Raw genomic sequence first — 19,238 nt, forward strand, 5'->3', positions numbered from 1 at the left:
TGAAAAGACATGCATGCACAAGGTCGTCCTTGCAGCATTATTTGTGATTGCAAAGACTGACAACAACCTAAAGGCCCACTCATAAGAAACTATGTGTGGAAGGAAAAAAAATGCCTGTATAGATGTTGCTGTGAACAAAAATGACTCCATCTTTGTATCCCTGCTTTTGTTTTTCTGTGCTGAGATCTCTGACCTAACTACCCTCAGCCAGCACCAAAGCCTCATAGTTAATGATTAGCTGTGTCCTGTAAGCTTACACAACGTAACCACAAAGATTCCTGTCAGTGAATGTCCAGGATGGCATAGCAACCAAGGTAAATACCAAACTGGGTGTTGGTGTGGATTCTAAGCAATTATTCATCCTACGACCACTAGGAGGTGTGGTTCCTGGCCATACTGCATTCTTTGTCCCATTGTCTTGTCAATCAGTAGTAGTTCAGCTATGCTATAAAATATGTACTGTAACCACTGTTCAGTAGTGAAGAATAATCTATACGGAGTGCTGGGCCACCGCTCCGACCAAATCTTCCTGAACGTAAATTGCCCTACAATAAATTCTGTTATAATTAATGGAGTTGGCTGCATTGTTCTTGGTCAGTGGTCACTATAGCTTTGCTCCACCTTCAGACAGTGCCCCAAGATTCCACATCCTAATACACGGAATCTGTGAATACCTTTCCTTACAAGGCAAGAGACTTTTGCAGATGTGATTAAGGCTAAAAATCTTGAGGTAGGAAGAGTACCCTAGATTATCCAAGTGGGTCCAATCTTATCACATGAAGCCTTAAAAGCTGAGAACCTTTCAGAGAGAGGCAACATTGCTGGCTTTGAAGATGGAGGAAAGGAACCACGAGCCATGGAATGTGAGTGGGCTTTAGCAGCTGGAGAAGGCAAGGAGCAGATTCTTCCCTAGGGCCTTCAGAAAGGAATGCAGCCCTGCTGACACCTTGATTTTAGCCAGCTGAGACCTGAACTGGACTTCTGACTTACAGAACTAGGAGACAATCAATTTGTACTTTTTAATTCACCATGTTTGTGGTAATTTGTTACAGCAGCAATAGGAAACTAATACAGTGGGAAGACTGGTGAAATTATAAATTAGATCTGTAATTTCAGTCATTCTGGCACCTATGTTAATTTCCTACTTTTCATGATTATACTACAGTTTTATTTAAGATGTTAACATTAGAGAAAGCTGGGCAAAGGAAATCTCTACTATTTTTTCCAAAATTTCTGTAAATCTAAAATTATTTCAAATATAAAGGGGGGAAAAATCAGGAATTCCTTCCCTTTTCAAGATCTCTCCCCAATTCCACCTCATGAACATCCTCTTAAAAGGCTTCCTGCTATGTGTAAATTTCCAGAACAGGTTTGAACTCAGTGGTTCCCAAACCGTATGTATGCTCATGTAAAGACTTGTTTACAATTTTTTTAAAGCAGAGTTATTCTTAATAGACTCAGACTGGAAATAATGCAAATGTCTATCAGTTGGTAAATGGATAAACAAATTTTGGTAATATCTATACAGTAGAACAAGAAGGAACAGAACACTGACATACACAATAAAATGGACAAATTTCAAAAACAGTATCTGCTAAGTGAAAGAAGACTCCTACCGCATAATTCCGTTTATGTAACATTCTGGAAAAGATAAAACTAGGGACAAATCAGATTAGTGGTTTTTAGGGGTTGAGGGAGGGAGAAAGGGATTAACTATTAAAATGTTTGTAACTTTGGGGGCAATAGTAATGTTCTATGTCTCAGATGTGGGTGGTAGTATACATGTGTCAAACTCATCAAGCTCTGCACCTAAAAATAGTAAATTTTGCCTTTTGTACATATACCTCCATAAACCTAATGTTTTAAAAGAAAACATACATTTAAAACATAATATATAAAAGTTGAAAGTAAAGGATTTGAAAAAATTTAACAGGAAGGTAATAATCAAAAGAAACCTGATATAACAGTGTTCTATCAAATGAAAATGAATCTCTAAGGCAAAGAATATTATTAGGGATCGAGAGGTGCTAAATACCTTCCATTTGCCCCCCTAGCAAATCTTAACATATCAATATATTATTATGTGTTATATATTAGAACATATTTTACATTTATATTTTAATATAATCTAATAACATCCATGTGTTAACATTGGTTAGATCTGATTAAAGGGTATGTGTTTAATATGTTGATTTCTATGCTTTTGTATGTTGAAAAGTTTCATTATAAAAGTTTTACTTTGCTTGATAAAAGAAAATCATTGGATGCTTGTCAAAAATGCAAATGACTGTGCTCCAAGACCAAGGGTTCTGATTGATCAGCGCTGGTCTAGAAAAACAGTTATAATTTATGACAGAACATTTTTCCCCCTTTGATGCTTAAATTTGTAAAAAGACAAAAACAAAAATAAAACACCTAACCAAAATCCCCAAAACCTCCACTAAGGGAGAAATTACCCACATTGAAACTGCTTGTTGACCATAAAGCACTGTGCGTCTGTTGTTTTATTATTCTTGTTACCTAGAGTTTCCCTTCCTGTTTGGATTTCCAATAACTGGAAGATAAATAAAGCAAATAAAATAAGATGACTGGAAAATGGGGTTTAGCATTTTCAGTTACCTTTCCATTTCCTTTTTCTTTGTTAATTTAAGTCAACATTTATTGAACATCTACAAGCTCCTAAGTTATATTAAGAGCAAGGAAGGGAATAATTTATATATGATGTAGCCCTTATTCTCAGGTAATTACAATTCATAATATGAACTGCTAAGATGTGCAAAATACACAGAGATTAACTTATTCATTGAACTACAACTTAAAAAGCAAGAATGAAACCAATCCTCACCTGATTCCTTTCTAGTTGACAAGGTGCCATTTCCTTAGTGTGAGACATACAACATTCTAAGGAACTGCCATTGAAATTACTTAATCGCCTAGAATCGCTTGATCCCTTGTGTGGTCACTGATACGAAAAAGTCTCCGACAAGTTCAAAGCCGAGTTCTGTTGCACATCAGTGGTGTTTCTGTGAAAGGTGATGATGACATGTTTCTCTGCCTCCACCTCGCCATGTCTTAAGGGAGCAGCAGCAACGCTAGGACACCAGCAAGTCAGCATCTCGTCACCACTGAGGCTTCTGAGCGTGGTTGCGTAGCAGCAGTTTTATTTCAGATACCAGCCATGCCCTGATAGCCCAGTTCCGTCTTCAGGGGTTACTTCAATTTGCAGGTGGTAACCGGCTTTCATCATTATCTTCACATTCACCAAGCTCCAGAGAAAGCCGGCGACATCCGGCTCTTTCTTTCACTGGCAGTTGCTAATTTTAAGCCTTATTTTGACAGGAAATAGTGAGTACCGGCTAATTAAAGTAAGTCATTTTGGTTGTATCAATTGCTGCAACAATGTAGTTGTTTAAAATGATAAGCTTTTTACTATTTTTTAAAAATTGTACATGGTAGCCTCAGCATGTCAAAGGAGAATTGGATGAGGTAGGATTTGTTTTCAGGGTTTTATTAGTATTCTTTCAGATTAGGTTGGCGTCAATTAGAAGGATGAAATCCGTTCATTTGTCGTCTTTTGTTTCCATTTATGCTATTGGATTTCTAGAGTATGCCTGTAGGAGCCCCATTTACCCTTCACATTGACATAAGACACAGACACTATAACTTCCTGTGAGAGAGAGGGAAGCATCTTCCTGTTGGTGTCCATCTATTTTAAAACTTTATATTTGGATTATTTCCTCTCAGTGACCATAGAATCAGTTACATAGAAAAATAATTTCAATTGAGTTTCAACTTGACTTTAGTTTAATGATATAGTAGGAGTCCTAGGGACAAATTTTGCTAAGTACGTTGTTCCACTAGTGGTTTTTTTTGTTTTCTTCCCTCATGTTTTTGAGTTGTCATACTGCGTTTCTTACCTCTTTGTGGTATATAATTCTATAATATATGTGTAGAAATTAAGTATAACACACATTATACTATAGTGCGCAGAGTATATGAAGAGGAATTAGGTTGTGGAGAGTTAGTATAGTGTAGTGGTTATGAAACAAGGGTTCCAGAGTCAGGCTGCCAGGGCTTGAAATTCTGCTCTGCCACTTAGCAGCTGTGTGACCTGGGGAAAGTCAGAGGCCGTCTGTGATCTTCTGGTGATAAAGAAAGTGCTGTTCACATATTGCATGTTCTTGTTCCAAACCATATTAAATCAGTACACATTTCTATTTTCATAGCTAAAAGTATTTTTCTCCCAGAAGCAAATGCTTATTTGTGACTGCTGTGAATGGGCTTGTCTTTCCTTGGAAATCAAAGTAAAAGGTGAGGTCCTTGCAGTGGCCTACAGGAAGGGTCTGCACCCCCGCCCCACTGCTGGGACCAACACCACCTGCTTCTCTCTGACCTCATGTCCCACAAGCCTTCCCACTGCCTTCTCCACTCCAGCCACACTGACTTCTTGGCTCTCTCTGAACATACTGGGTCTGCTTCTGCCTTGAAGCCTTTGCCCATCCTACTCCTTCCTGTTGCCTGGAATGCTTTTCCCTTCTGATATCTGCAGGCTGACTCACTTCCTTCAAGCCTCTCCTCAGTGTCATCTTTCTCCATAAGGCTTACCATGACCGCTTTATGTTCCCAACCCTAGGCTCTATTGTTCTCTAGTGCTTGTCTTTTACTAATTTACTGTGTTCTTTGTGTATTGTCCGTCTTGTTCCACTAGTATATAAGCATGTCTCAAGTGCCTTGAGTACCTGGCAAATAATAGGTGCTCAGTAAATATATGAATAAATGAAACTTTAAGTACTAGCACTATACTGGGTTGAAATCCTAACTCCTCATTAAGAGCATTACCTAAAGCAAGTTACTGAATACTTGCATTGTGGAGTCGTCACATTGACTAAATGGTATTACATATTGGAAAGCACCTGGCCAAGTGCTTTCTACCCAGGAAGCCTTCAGTATATTCGTTCAGTCAACAAGTGTTTATGGAATGCTTCCGATGTGCCAAGTATCACTGTAGGCACTGGCATACATCACTGAACAAAACAGCCCCAAATTCCTGCTACTGTGGAACTTATTTCAAGTTTCCTTCCCTTCCCTTGTTGTAGTAGTTTCTGGGAGGAAAAATCATGATTCCACTTAGCTTATTCAGTAGTCTCTCACCCTAGTTTCATTTTCAGTGAATGCTTGCAGTTACCCCTGTTCCATTATTTTATTATTTTCTTTAAGTTTTTTTAATTTTGATTTTAATTAAAGTTTATTGGGGTGACAATTGTTAGTAAAGTTACACAAGGAATTGCTCAGAAGGGGGCAGTGGGCACGCGGGCATGCCCTGTACTCTGAGGTTTCCCACAGGGAGTAATATTGCTGGAAGGCTCAGTGCACGGTTGGTCTGGGACAAAGGCATAGAAGCCAAGCCTCGCTTGGAGACAGTGAATTTTTAGTGGCATCAGTCTGTTCAGCTCTGTGGTCTTCCTGAACAACTTGATCCTGGGACCAGAATTTAAACATTGATCCAATTTCGATTGCGGATAGCTGATTATTGAGAGAATGGAGGTTGTTGGTGATTGAGTAGCTTCATATGACTGGCCATGAAATCCAGGTTGGACAGAGAAGAAAACAGGGACAGGGAGAAAATGGGGCGGTCAAGAGACTAGAGGTTTCTGTGAGGTTGAAGAGCATCTGTATTGGGAAAAAGAGGTACATGACCATGAAGAAAAGTCAGAAAGAAGAATGTTACTGTTTAAGATGTCTGAGGTGGAGGTTCTCTGAATGGTAAGATCTAGGGTGTGGCTAGAAGTGGATAGCTGGAGAGGAGGATAAGGATTATTGGAATCAAGGAATTGTGAAGCTGGGATATTAGCTGGATCACTACCTGGTTATTTACTAGTATGGTGTTAAGAGTTAAGAGAGAGAAATATTGCAAGCTAGGGTTTAAAATCTTTAATGAAGAAAGGAAAGTAAAAGAGAGATTACTGCATGATAACAGCAAAGAATGATAAAGGATGCTAAACCAAGATGTGAACCTCAAAGGATATGCTTTGCTCCAAACCATTATTTTAGGGAATAATGGTTTGGATGCTGTCATGGTAAGCTTGGAAAATCCCAGAGCCTCTTCCTGAGTGCCACTGAATATTGGGAGTCAGGGGAGAATGAAAACCTTCTGTCAAACAGGGCTCTAAGCTAAACAGTATTCTGAAGTAAAAAACACGTTTCAGTCATATCAAGAAGACCAAAGCAGAATTTTGTGTTCTTCTATCTCCGTGAAATATCACTGACCACTTTGGGTGGTCTTAAACTTTCCCTTATCTGTATTCCAAAAACAACTATAATTTCATGTGTATAGTTCTAAGATATTTATTGAGCACTGACTAAGGTTTAGTCACTCTGGTAGATATTGAGATACAGCAGTATACCTTCCCTTGAAAGTCTAAGGCCCAACCTGAGCAACAATAATACATTAATAGATGATAAAACTACCTTTGCAATCTTAGTTTTTGCTGCTCCTAATCATATACCATCCAGACCAAATCTACTTAATATATACCCTGTGTGTTCTTACCTCTGTGCCATTTCTCATGCTGTACTTTATACAACACCCTTGGAACTCGCCACCCCCAGACCCAAATCCTGTCTGCCCTGTTGGATCTAGTATATTCCACTTCTTGTATACAACTTCCCCTTATTTCTCCAGATGATGTAACCTCTTCTTTCTCTGAATTCCTGAAATCATTTCCTATGCACCTCTCTAAAATAATACCGTGTTTCGTCAATTCTAAGATGCACAGTTTTCACTTTTTAACATCTCTGTAGATTACTCTTTTCTGATACATTATGTTATCAACGTTCTTAAAAGAATACAGGATGATGATATGTGGGAAATATGAACAATTCTGAGTCAAAAAGTAGTTCAGAAGAATGAAGAAGCATTGGGAATACCTTAACCACTTTATTTTACAAATGATCTTTTTATGCATACACATGTGATATCTGACAAAACCTGCCTGAATACGTTTTTGTAAAAAAACTTCTCCTTTAATACAAAATAAAAAATCTAAGTGATACAGCATTGTGTTAGTTTCATTGGCAGCCTTCTCCTTAGTGGACATAAAATAATGGTATGACTTACAATCAGTAGTGTGCTATATTCAGAGAAATAGGATAGTTAACTTTTATTTTGTGATTAAATATGCCAGGCATTAAGGACATGTGTCATATATATTTATGTTAGTTTTAAATCTCATATTAAACTACAAGTTCCTTGAAAGTGGCGTTTGTGTTTGTTTTGATTCCCTTACAATACCTGGTACAGTACTTTATAACAAATAGCCATAAAATAAGTATTGATGAAATCAGTGGATTAAATGCCACAAAAAGCAGCGTGGAAGTCCTATACGAGTGAACATCTGCTGGTGCATTCTCAGTCAAATGCTTGACTGTATTTTTGTTAGAAATGTATTTATATATGGTATTCGGTCAGGTCCTTGGGCTGGATCTCAACTTTGGCCAGTGGTTTTTGAAGCAACTGTAAACGATCCTAATAGAATTCTATAAACTTAGGTCTGGTTTGCTGACGACATTTCTGAGCAAATGTGACTCATCTTGATTGAATCATAGAAAGTAGTAAATAAAGTCTTTGCCTTGGAGAACAAACGGCAGTGACTTTCCTTAATGACGTTAAGATTGTACAGGAGATCAGGCAAATGCCTGTCTCTATGAAATACAGTACTTTAAAAAATAGCCTTATGTTCTTCCCTCCAATAAATCTCTATACACCTATAAAAAAAAAAATAGACCAGCCTAGGGAATTATGTCTGTGTAGTATTTTCTAGTTTTTACCCTTATTCTTTGGGCTACAAGTAGAACAACAGGAAATAACATAAGCATTTTTCTTTAAGCAGCAATATAGTTCTATTTCTGATTTAAATAAGTTTGTTTCCGTTTTTTCCTAATGAAAGGAGCAATGCCTGTGTATTTACAAAACACTCGGCATAAAAAAGCACTGTAGTAGTCCACTCCACTGTTCACCAAATATTTTCAGTTCTCTTCTGGATACATGATATGATTGTACATCTTTTACATTAAAATTAAATGTGGTCCTATGACCTTTTTTGTCTAATGAAACGCAAATGTGATGTGAAGCTTTACGAGCTAGTACATAACTTGTCACATTTCCTTTATTTTGCTGCAGCAACTACAGAAGCACCCAGACGGAACTTCTCTTAGTCAAAGTCCATGACTGCGGACAGCATAAAGCCAGGCCCCCATCTCCCTTAGTTGACCTCCTTATAGACGTACAACAGGCTTTATGCCACTAAGACTGTGGGGCTATTAGATAATCATAACCTAGCTTATCCTGATTAATGCAGTCTTCACCCAAAAACAGTGGGCTTTGATGCTAACTAAAAGAATATAAAAGACTCGACGTGCTGATGTTGCCCAGTATTTCCTTCTCTTCCTTATAGAAGTGTTTACTGGACACAGCTTCTTATAAGATAATGATCATCTCAAGGTGATTAGAGTCATTTTCCATGCACCAGAATAGTTTTTGAATTCCCACATTTGCTAAGGCATTTCACAATGTTTCTATAAGATGTCCTTCCCTCTGCCAACAATAGAATTATTTCTTGAAAGCAGTGATCATCTTCATTCATTCTTGCATTTATTCTTTCATTCAACAAACCTTTATTGAAAGCCCATTATTTGCCAGGTACTAAGAGGAGGAAGATGTTCGAGGAATTCTAGATGGTTTGGTGGCAAGTGGCGGGAGACAAGCAGGGGCCAAAAACTATAAAGGACTTTGTTCTTCTGAAGCTTCAATGGTTTCATAAATGATACTTGTTTCATTTTTAAATAGTTTCTATTTAAACTTAACTTTACAAATATCATATCCAAGTTGATATAAACAAAATGTTAATACTTTCGAGACCACCAGCACATTCCTTTGTACTAATTATTCAGCCTTTTTGTTGATTGGTCCAATACACCAGTACCTCTCACCTCAAGGCCTTTGTACATGGTGTTCTCTTTTCCTTAACTGAGTTCAGGAAATCACTGGATGCTATTTCTGTTGAAATTGCTGACACCATATTCACAGAAAGGAGTATATTTTTCTATATTACATTGTTTTTAATATCTATTATTACAGTTAGAAATTTCTCTACCATACCTAGTATAGAAACTATTTAAGAAAAGAAATCAAGTGCTATCAAAAAGTTTATCCCAATTTTCACAGAAGAAGAAAAATTTTTCATCCCATTACCGGGTGGTTTCAAGCAACTATTATTTACAAATTAAAAAATTAAAACTGGAGCCTGTTTCTGATCTGTGTTGTAAAAATCTGAATGCCGTTGGCAAAGTTAGTGCAGAAGAGTAAGGAGATAGCAAAGTTCCCTTTTGGTTCTCTCTCCCACCTTCTGCCTTTTCATTCTAGGGGTTCTTCAGCAAGCGCCTGAAAGGCTCCATCAAGAGGACCAAAAGCCAGTCAAAGCTTGACAGAAACACGAGCTTTCGGCTTCCATCCCTGCGCAATACAGATGACAGGTAGGAAGTTAAATTGCTTAAAACAGACAAAGCAGTTTTACAGGAGGTTTCGATAAGGCATTTTGATCTTCTCCAACTTTGCATCAATGACAGTTGGACTGATCCAATACAAAATTGACATTTTTTGTCTTGCTCATATTGAGGCAAGGTTCAAAATGTTGGCTCAAATACTCAGCCAGTTTAAGAATCTTATAATATCGGAGAGTGTGTGGATATCTAAGAGCTAATTTAAGAGTCAGTTGTGCTTTTTCTATAGAACCAAGTTCTGGCGGTCAGAGGTGCATCTTTCTTTTGTAGAATGACTATGTGGTATGATGATGATAGCTAACATTTTTTGAAACTGTACTAGATGCTTCAGACACATTATCTTGTTTAATCTTTACAGTAACCCTATAGGATAAGTATTATTGTTACCACCATTTTATAGAGGAAGAATCTGAGGCACAGAGAGGTTAGGTAAAGTTGCCTAAGGTCATACAGCTTAATAAATAGCAAAAAATGGTATTTGAACTCAGGCGATTGGGCTCCAGAGTCCATGCTCTTTGCTGCTACATTGTTCTTTGTGTACTGCATGTGGAATCAGTCTTTGGTTTGCAGTGCCATCTGGAAGACACATCTGAAAAGGAAGCCTGGGTTTCAATAATTAGGACTACCGCCTTGAGTAAACCTCAAATGCAAAGCTTGCTGAGATAACATCCTTCTAAAATCATTGAAGGTGTGCTAAGACGGACACATTTTTAAATACTTCATGTTTCCATAATTAGTAAATACAATTTAGGAAAATAGGTCTTGACACATCACCACCATCACCAGTATTTATTGAGTCCTTACTATGTGCCAAGTATTTTTGTTTTTTTAATAATTTTTTGCCATTACAATGTAATTTTACAATTACAGTTGATGTACTGTGCCAAGCACTTTTAATGTAGTTTCTCATGTAATACAACCCCAGATACTACTATTACTATCCTCATTTTACAGACGAGGAAACTAAGGCAAAAGAGATTGAGAAACTTGCCCAAGGTCACACAGCTAATAAGTGGTAGAGCTTGGATTTGAACTCATGTTTGCCTCTCATATTTGATACTCTTATTTTTACTTGGGGTTTTTTTCTTTCAGCAAGTCCATTACTTTCAGTTGCCTAAATGGTAAACACGGAAATATGGATTATAATCTCTGTAATGGCAAATTATAGATTTGCCAGGAAGAATTACTCTCCTTATTTTGTAGATGAAGTACCTTGTCCTCCATACTGAGTTGATAAGAAACTACTGCTTTATCAGCTCTTCTTATCCCTAAAACATATTAGAGGTGCTCTGTGAAATTTGCAAATCTATCCAATTTGCAGTGTAATTGTATTGTTCATTATCTCTTTTATACCTCTTTGCTTTAAGGTCATCATAAAAAAAAAATGATCCGTTTTCTTCTGATATCTTTTCCTTAGATTCCTGTTATTCTGCACCTTTTCATCATTGTTAAGAATTCAAAGCATTTTCTAAATAAGTTTCAATAAAATGGAATGACACATTTTTTTTCCAGAATATTGGTGTTTAAGAACAAGGATGCATGTTGTGCAGCAACTAAAACACTCCCAATTCAATAGCCAGATCGTTCCGATCTGCAGCAGCATGTGTAACCGTGGGAGACAAGGAGATAGTTTTTACAGGTGTGCTTCATATTTTAAGCTTGCACTAAATGTGACTCTCTTACTTTCCAAGTATTCTCTCTCCTATTCCATTTTGCTTCAGGTAGCATAAAGGAATTCTCAGATTCAATTACCAAGAGATTATATGTTCTTAGTCTCTTACATTGCTATTGTATAGTTAGCACATGCTCAGCCTTTTCCAAGGACCGAAGTTCATTATATGCACCTTCCATGCTGTTCTGCTTCAATCAATAGCAGTGTTTTTCTGTCTTGAATACAGCATAATAAAAAGGCGCTAGTAAAACCCAGATATTAGACAACCCTTTTTTATTTTTAGAATCCGTCTGAATCATAGAGGTTGCCTATACAAAAAATTTTCAAAAACTTTATTCTTCTTGTATAGGGATTTGCTCACTAGAGTTTGAGATGTATTACAATTTTCTTAAAAAAATAGGCTCTTTTGCCTTCAGATCATCTGAAGACACAGATAACTAGAATTAAGGTACAAGATACTAATCAACTCAGTTTTTTGAATTGGTACCCTTAATGGTGTGACCACGAGATCCCTGGTTTTCTTGGGTCATAGACGTCAAATCCTCAAGTCAGGCCATTTCCTCCAACATGGTAGATAGCGTCTAAATCTAAGTAGCCAAAACATTTCTATTCTTACAGAAAATCTATGGAAACGCTAGTGAGCAGCCCTTTTTTCAGTTTTTAAATTGTACAATAAAATATGCATATGTCTTTGTTTTTGGTTTGTTTTTAAGTTTCAGTAGATAAGTGCAGCGTAAAAACTCAAGTCCCTCTTCACCTTTCCTATCTTCCCATATAAATAACTTTAATAACAATTCATGTATTTTCAAACCTCTTTAAAATTCCATACATAAATTACATAAATGCACACATATGCATGGTTTGCTTGTTTTCATATAAGTGGTATCATATTATACATACGACTTTGTGACTTGCTTTTTAGTATAAATATTTTGGACACCTTTGTATGTCAACATATGTAAACTATATCACTCGTTAACAGCTGCCGCCTTAGTATGCTACAGCTAATTGTAACATACAAACTTCAGCTCTCTGTTGATTAATATTTAAATTGTTTCCCCCTTTTTGGCACCAAATAGAGATAAAATGAGCATTGTTGAACATGAACCTTTTTGTCCCTATGTGATTGGGTCACATTTCTGATGTAGAACTACTAGCTATGAAGTATGCACTTATCAAAATGTCTTTCATAAAAGCTGTATTTCCATTTCTGCCAACAAATTAAGATTACTTTTATTTTTCGAACAACCATTTACATTTTATCAATATGATGGATGAATAATAATAATAAACACTTATACAGTATATACTATGTGCCAGGCACTGTTCTAAGCATTTCAAGTGAACTAACTCATTTAATCATCTCAACAACCCTATAGGGTATTTGCTCTTATGACCTCATTTTGAAGATGAGAAAACTAAAACAGAGAAATTAGTAAAAATTGAGCAATGTCACACAGCTTAGAAAATGTGGCGGAACTATGGTTCAGATCCAAGAAGTCTGGCTCTGGAGCTTATATTCTTAGCTTTATGCTATATTGCCTCTCGGGGGGAAAAAAAGGCGGGGGGAAGAGGGATTCAATTTGTGGTTCTCTAATGTCCAGTAAGCTTAACCTTTTTCTATGACTTGCCTATTCAATCTTTTGCCCCTTTGTCTATTAAGCTGTTTGTCCTTTTTCTTATGATTTGGAGGAATGCCTTATGATTGCAATAAGACCTCACTTAACCGTGTTGATAAATTCTGCAACTTTAAGCAAAACAATGGATAGCAAACAGATTTTACCACAGGCTAGTTGATATAAACAAGAATTTAAGTTCCTACAGCATCTCGTGACGTCACAACGACACGATGTTGAGCAAAACGACATTACTCGAGGACCTACTGTATTAGGACTGTGAGCACTCGTATATGGCTAATATTTTCTCCCATCGTCTTTCTTGTATTTTAAAATCATGTCCCTAAGTTGTATAAATGTTTTAGAATTTCATTTGGTCCAACATGTCATTTCTTTTTCTGTGTGGCTTACCTGGCCAGCCTTGATCAGAACACTGAACTCAGGAAGCCAGGGATCTGTTTCTCATTAAATTTCTCATCATGATGCTATGCAAATCACTTTATCTCTCCCTTTATCAAGAGAAGGAAATATTCTATCACAAGGTATCAGAGGATAATGACCTAGTGATCATATTTTGACTTCTTCAAGGTTTTTGATAACCACGAACCTTATCTGCATGCATAACATTTTAAAAATATAAATTATTCTCCTGAAATCTGAGTTCCTACTTCAAGGTAGTGAAGAAACAGTTTTAAATGAGTTAGTTTCACCTAAACAAGGTTTACTACATATGATCAGAAAGCTTTTCTGTGTGGATTACCAGAGGATGTTTTAACACACAGCCTTGACTGATTAAAAGCACTCTAATGGCTCCAGGTTTGTCTAACGAGTGGTCTTCAAGTCATTCTGCTCGAAGGTGCTGATGGAATTTGGTACCAGTGTTGGTTTGGGGGTCGATTTATGATGATTCTTAAACCCAGAATTTCCTTTGTGGAGTTGTGGGACATAGGCATAACAGGTGAATTTTTGCCAAGTAATTAATATTTCTAAAAGATTAATTTCCTGATCTAGAGTAACATATTTAATGTGTGACAGTTGTGTAGAGACCTGAAAGTCAGGTGCTACAAGGGAATATAGAGAACTAATGACGACATAGCCCCAAACCTCAAGGAGTCCAGTAAAAGAAATGTCCAGAAGGAAATGGTATCGGAGAGGTGAGATTACTTCCTATTGGGTGGATCAGGAAAGACCATAGAGGGCAATGGCCTGTGAGTTGAACCTTAAAGAACAGGCATAACTTGAACTTAGAAATAGACACAGGGAGAGAGCTTTCCTCAGAATGGAAATAATGAGAAGCAAAAAGTAGGAAATTACAGACTTTGCAGAGAAGTACTGACTATAGTTCATGGTATGTAAAGGGATGAGGTAGGAAGGAAGATTAGAAAGGTTAAAGTTCCCAGTTTTTAAGTTGATAGGTAAAAACCTGTCTGCTTTATGTCTTAAAAGTTACTCAATATAAGAAACAAAAATAGGAACTCCATCTTTGATGAAACTGGGAGAAATCTGAATGATAGATTATTTAAAATTAGAGGAAGATCAGACGTAGTTTCCTGCAAGAGGAAATGCTGAAAAGTCTATCACTTAGGATTCACAACAGCTGCTAATTAACACATACTCAAAACAGTGGTGGCTTAAACAAGGTAGAATTAATTTTTCCTCATATAAAAGAAGTCTGAAGGTGGGCAGTCCGGGGCTAAGAGGCCAGGGCTCTTTGTGGGCTTTTTCCTCCACTGTCCTTACGATCATCAAGGATCTCTTTACGAACACAAGATAGCTTCCGGCTCCAGCCATAGCATCTAGGTTTTAGGCTTCAGAAAACAGGGACCCATAAAAGGCACTTGTGTTCCAGCTAAGTTATCTCCCTTTAAAGCGATTTCCCTCTAACCCCATCCAGTGACTTCTGTTTATGTCTCATCGTCATCTTTATTTGCAAGAGGAGCTTGGAAATGTTATACCTGGATACATTTTTGCCCCCAATAGAAGAATCTGTTGTTGGGAAGAAGGAAAGGTTGGACATTACAAAGACAGCTAGCTGTCTGACATAAGAAGGAGGTGGATCTCCCCATCCACCCCCAGGACTCAGGAAAGGCTCAGCTTCCACCCAGCTCTAGAAGACCAGCAGCCAGGCTCACATTTATCACATAGCAAATGTGAGAGACTGAACCAGCACAGATAAAAAGGCCTACAGATACTGACAGTTTTGTTCCCCCAGTACCATCCCAGCTGGTAATTCCACTCCTAAGTGTGTTCGAGAGAAATGAAAACACATGTCACCACAGACTCTTGTACATGAATGTTCGTAGCGTCATTTTTCATAAAAGCCAAAAAGTAGCGGGGACCCAAATGTCCATCAGCTGATGAATGGGTAAACAAAACATGATACATTCATATAATGCAATGTTTATTCAGCCATACAAAGGCATGAAGTGGCGTGGATAAACCTTGAAAACGTTATGCTAAGTGAATGAAGCCAGTCACAAAAGACGCTATATTGTGATTCCATTTATATGAAATGTCCAGAATAGAGAAATCTTTAGAGACAGTAGATTAGTGGGAGTATGGGCTAGAGCTGATAAATGAGGAATGACTGCTAGTGGACAGGAGGCTTCTTTTTTGGAGTGATGGAAATGTTTTAAGCTTAGATTGTGGTAATAATTCCACACCTCTGAATATACTGAAAGCTGTACACTTTAAATGGGTAGATTTTATAGTATGTGAATTATATGTCAATAAAGATGTTATCTTAGGGGGGGAAGAAAAACAGCTGGCCAGGAAGTACTCTGCAATGAAGCTCATTAGTCTGGAAGCTCCATTACAGCACACAAAGCTTCCATTGAGCGTTTTAGTGCTTTACGCTTTTTTTTCTTTTTTTAAAGTGTGTTTTTCCAGGACCCATCAGCTCCAAGTCAAGTAGTTGTTTCAATCTAATTGTGGAGGGCGCAGCTCACAGTAGCCCATGCGGAGATCGAAGCGGCAACCTTGTTGTTAAGAGCACCGCGCTCTAACCAACTGAGCTAACTGGCCGCCCCCGATTCAGTGCTTTACTTTTAAATATAAACAGATAACCAAGAATCTCCAGATATTTGAGGAAAGTCTCCAACATGAATGACAGAGACAAAACAAATAATTAGGAGGGAGAAAAAAGAATGCGAAAGAAACAGAGATAATGGATGGAGCCAAAACCAACTTCAAAGCATAATGAATATTTTCAAAAGATAAGATTGTGCATCTATGAAACAATAGCAAGATGTTATAAGAAAAGGAACATCAGTGAACCAAGGGAGAGAGCTTGGAAATTAAAAATATAAAAGCTAAAGTTAAGTCATTCTCCCAGAAAGTGGAACAGAAGATGAGAAAATAAACCCAGAAGATTCTAGTATAAGAGAACGTAGAAAAAATTTGGAGAGGAAATTGTCAAAGAAATAATACAAGAAAATTTCTCAAAACAAGAAAACATAAATGTCCACATTGAAAAGGCCGCTGAATTCCCTGAGCAGTGAATGAAAAAAGACCAAAGCGCCCCCCCCCCCCCACACACACACATCAATTCACATAATCATGAAATATCAGAACACCAAGCCTTTAAAAATATCTTAAAAGCTTCTAGAAAGAAAAAGTATGTTAAGTATGAAAGGAGAAGTGGAGGGTTGCATTGAAATTCTCAGTGGAAACACTGAAAACCAGAAGTCAATGGAACAATATTTTCAAAATTCTTAGTGGAAATTATTTTCAACCCAATATTCATTCCATAGACAGGACAGTCCTTGAATGTCGTGCTGAGGAGTTGAGTTTATTGTATAATCAGCGGGGAACCTTTAAACATTTTTGAGCAAGGAAATAACCTAACCAGAATTGTGCTATGTGTAGATTAATCCAGCAATGGAATTTCAAATGACTTGGTTTGCAGAGACTAAGTTTAACAGACTAGTTAGCAAAAAGCAATTTGTAAGAAACAATGAAGGATCTAAAGGAGGGTAGTGGCAGTGGAAATGAAGAGGCAGAGACAAGATAGAAAGAACATTTTAGAGGTAAAATCAATAGGATGTCACAAAGTCATCATTGTTCCAAAGCCATCTAATCAGATAAAAGCCAGTAAAGTGATTTCCTAGGATCAATATTGGCAGCGTTTTCACATTAAAGCTATGTCACGTGGGAGGGTGTTGGGACAGAAGACTCTGATATTTCTGCCTTCCATTCAAATGCACTTTGAAAAGTTTGAAAAACTAGGGAATGCTGAAAAACAGTGGTCCTACTACATTGTCAGGCATTCTGGAATTCTGAATGCCTGTCAGGTTGCCAACTAACTTTACTCTGGAAGTGCGGCTTCAATTTACCCAAGTCTTGAAGTAAAGACAAGCAGATGTAGTAGAATTTTCTCACCCCCCTCAAGTGTCCCTCAAATAAAAACCTTCAAAGTAATGTCCTCAATTTTGAGGCTCACTGACAAAGCTTGGTTCTAAAGTAGTCTGCTTGTTTGTTCTTTGTCAGGAAATACCTGTAGCTAAGTGTGGTGCTCATTTGTGGGGGGATTTTGGAACAATATACTCAGCTTCTTGAGTTTCTCCTAGTAATTAGAACTAATTTTTTACCCTTTTATTTGGAATGTATATACTCACAAGTTGTAAAAATAGTACATAGAGTCTTGCAAACCCTTTCCCCAGCTTTCCCCAGCAGTGATATCTTATAACTGTAGTATAATATCAAAACCAGATAATCGACATTGGTACAATGTTATTAACTAGACTACAGACATTTTGCAGGTTTCACTAATTTTTATATGCACTCATTTGTGTATCTTTATAGTTCTGTGCAATTTAATCCTGTGTATAGATTTGTGTAACCACCACCATGGTCAACTTTGTTCCATTATCAGAAAGAACTTTCTCCGCTACAGTCACACCTTTCTCCCTCACCCATCCCTGTCTCTTAGCAACCACTAATTTGTTTTACATCTCTATAGTTTTGTTATTTCAAGAATGTTCTATAAATGGAATCAGATAGTATGTAACAATTTACAATTGGATTTTTGTCACCATTTTTGTCTCCAAGTAGAACGTTCTTGAAATCCACCAAGTCAGTGGCTGCATCTGTCAATACTCTGTTCCTTGTAACTGCTGCCTAGTAGTAGCCCCTGGTATGGATGTACCAGGGTGTGTCTAACCACTGAAGGACGTCTGGGTTGTTTCCAGTGTTTGGCTGTTAGGAATAAAGCTGTGAGCAGTTGTATACACGTGTCTTCCCTTCTCTGGGGTAAATATATAAGAGTGCAATTGCTAGCTCGTATGGTATGTACATGTGTAAGTTTATAAGAAACTGTCAAACTATCTTCCAGAGTACCTGTACCATTTTACGTTCCCACCAGCAATGTTTATGGGGGTTTTCTGTGTCCCAGGAGATTTTCATCTATGTTTTCTTCTAGAAGTTTTATGCTTTTTAGCTTTTATGCTTAGGTCTCTGATCCATTTATTTCATCTGTGGTTGCTTTAAATAAAAGGTCTTGACTCTGAATTTATTTGTGTTCAGTCCAAGATAATAGAAACTGCAGACTTGCCCCAGCCAAGCCAGCTACAGGGAGTCTGCCTGCCCCTGTGTTCCTCCATCTCCCTAGAGGTGCAGTGCCTGACATATAATGCACACCAGGTTATTAGTGGATGCATAGATGGATTCATACATATATTCATTTATTCTACCAAATTAGGTGGAAAGCAGATAGTTATGAATTTAGGAATGATTAACAAATAAATGTCATTGAACATCAGTGTTTTTTCCTCTTTTATACTTAATTTTCTGGCAGTAATGAGACTAAAAGTCTAACTGAATTCAGAAAAAGAGAAAGAAAAGTTATTAGTCTTTCCACTCATCCATTACCTACCTAGTAAATATGTTAGTTGAGTTGGTTTTTGAGTATGGTTTGGTTCAGTTCCATGGGGTTTTTTAAATTCACTATACTTGTGTTTATATTAAATTGTTTAATAGGCACTAGTAGAGTTTATTCCATTTGCAATTTAAGGACACACAAAAAGAGTGTATTACAATATGGTCCAGTTTCTGTAAAGACATTGTTCCCTAGTGTCTTGTCATTGGAGGCTAGTTGAATTTTCTGCCTTCCAGAACATGCTTTAAAATTTATAATCTTGTCTTCCTTCTGTGTCCATCTTCATTGTATGTGTATGTATATATGTACCAAAATAGGCTGAATGTCATTTTTGTCTGTGATGATAAATTTCCTTTCCAAGAGTTTGTTCATTTTAAGTGACAACTCAGGCTAACAAGTATTCTTTTTTTACCATTGGCAGCTGGTCTCATTAGACCATCCTGTCTAGAGACTGAGAACAGGGAGAAGGAAGATTAGCAGTATATGTTATGTTTCCATAAATAGCTTTTTGTGTGTG

At 37.3% G+C, this 19,238-nt stretch overlaps 1 protein-coding gene across 10 annotated transcripts in view; it reads left to right on the forward strand.

The window, feature by feature from the left end:
- RASAL2 (RAS protein activator like 2) overlaps nt 1-19,238 on the forward strand; it is a 265,824-nt gene that overhangs the window by 205,317 nt on the left and 41,269 nt on the right. For all 10 annotated transcript variants that reach the window (XM_033092539.1, XM_033092540.1, XM_033092541.1 and 7 more), the window contains one exon: nt 9,422-9,531. In XM_033092539.1, coding sequence (XP_032948430.1) covers nt 9,422-9,531 — 110 coding nt within the window. The remainder of the gene's footprint in view (nt 1-9,421; nt 9,532-19,238) is intronic.

The sequence above is a fragment of the Rhinolophus ferrumequinum genome, chromosome 22, assembly GCF_004115265.2.
Source record: "Rhinolophus ferrumequinum isolate MPI-CBG mRhiFer1 chromosome 22, mRhiFer1_v1.p, whole genome shotgun sequence".
Taxonomy (NCBI): Eukaryota; Metazoa; Chordata; class Mammalia; order Chiroptera; family Rhinolophidae; genus Rhinolophus; species Rhinolophus ferrumequinum.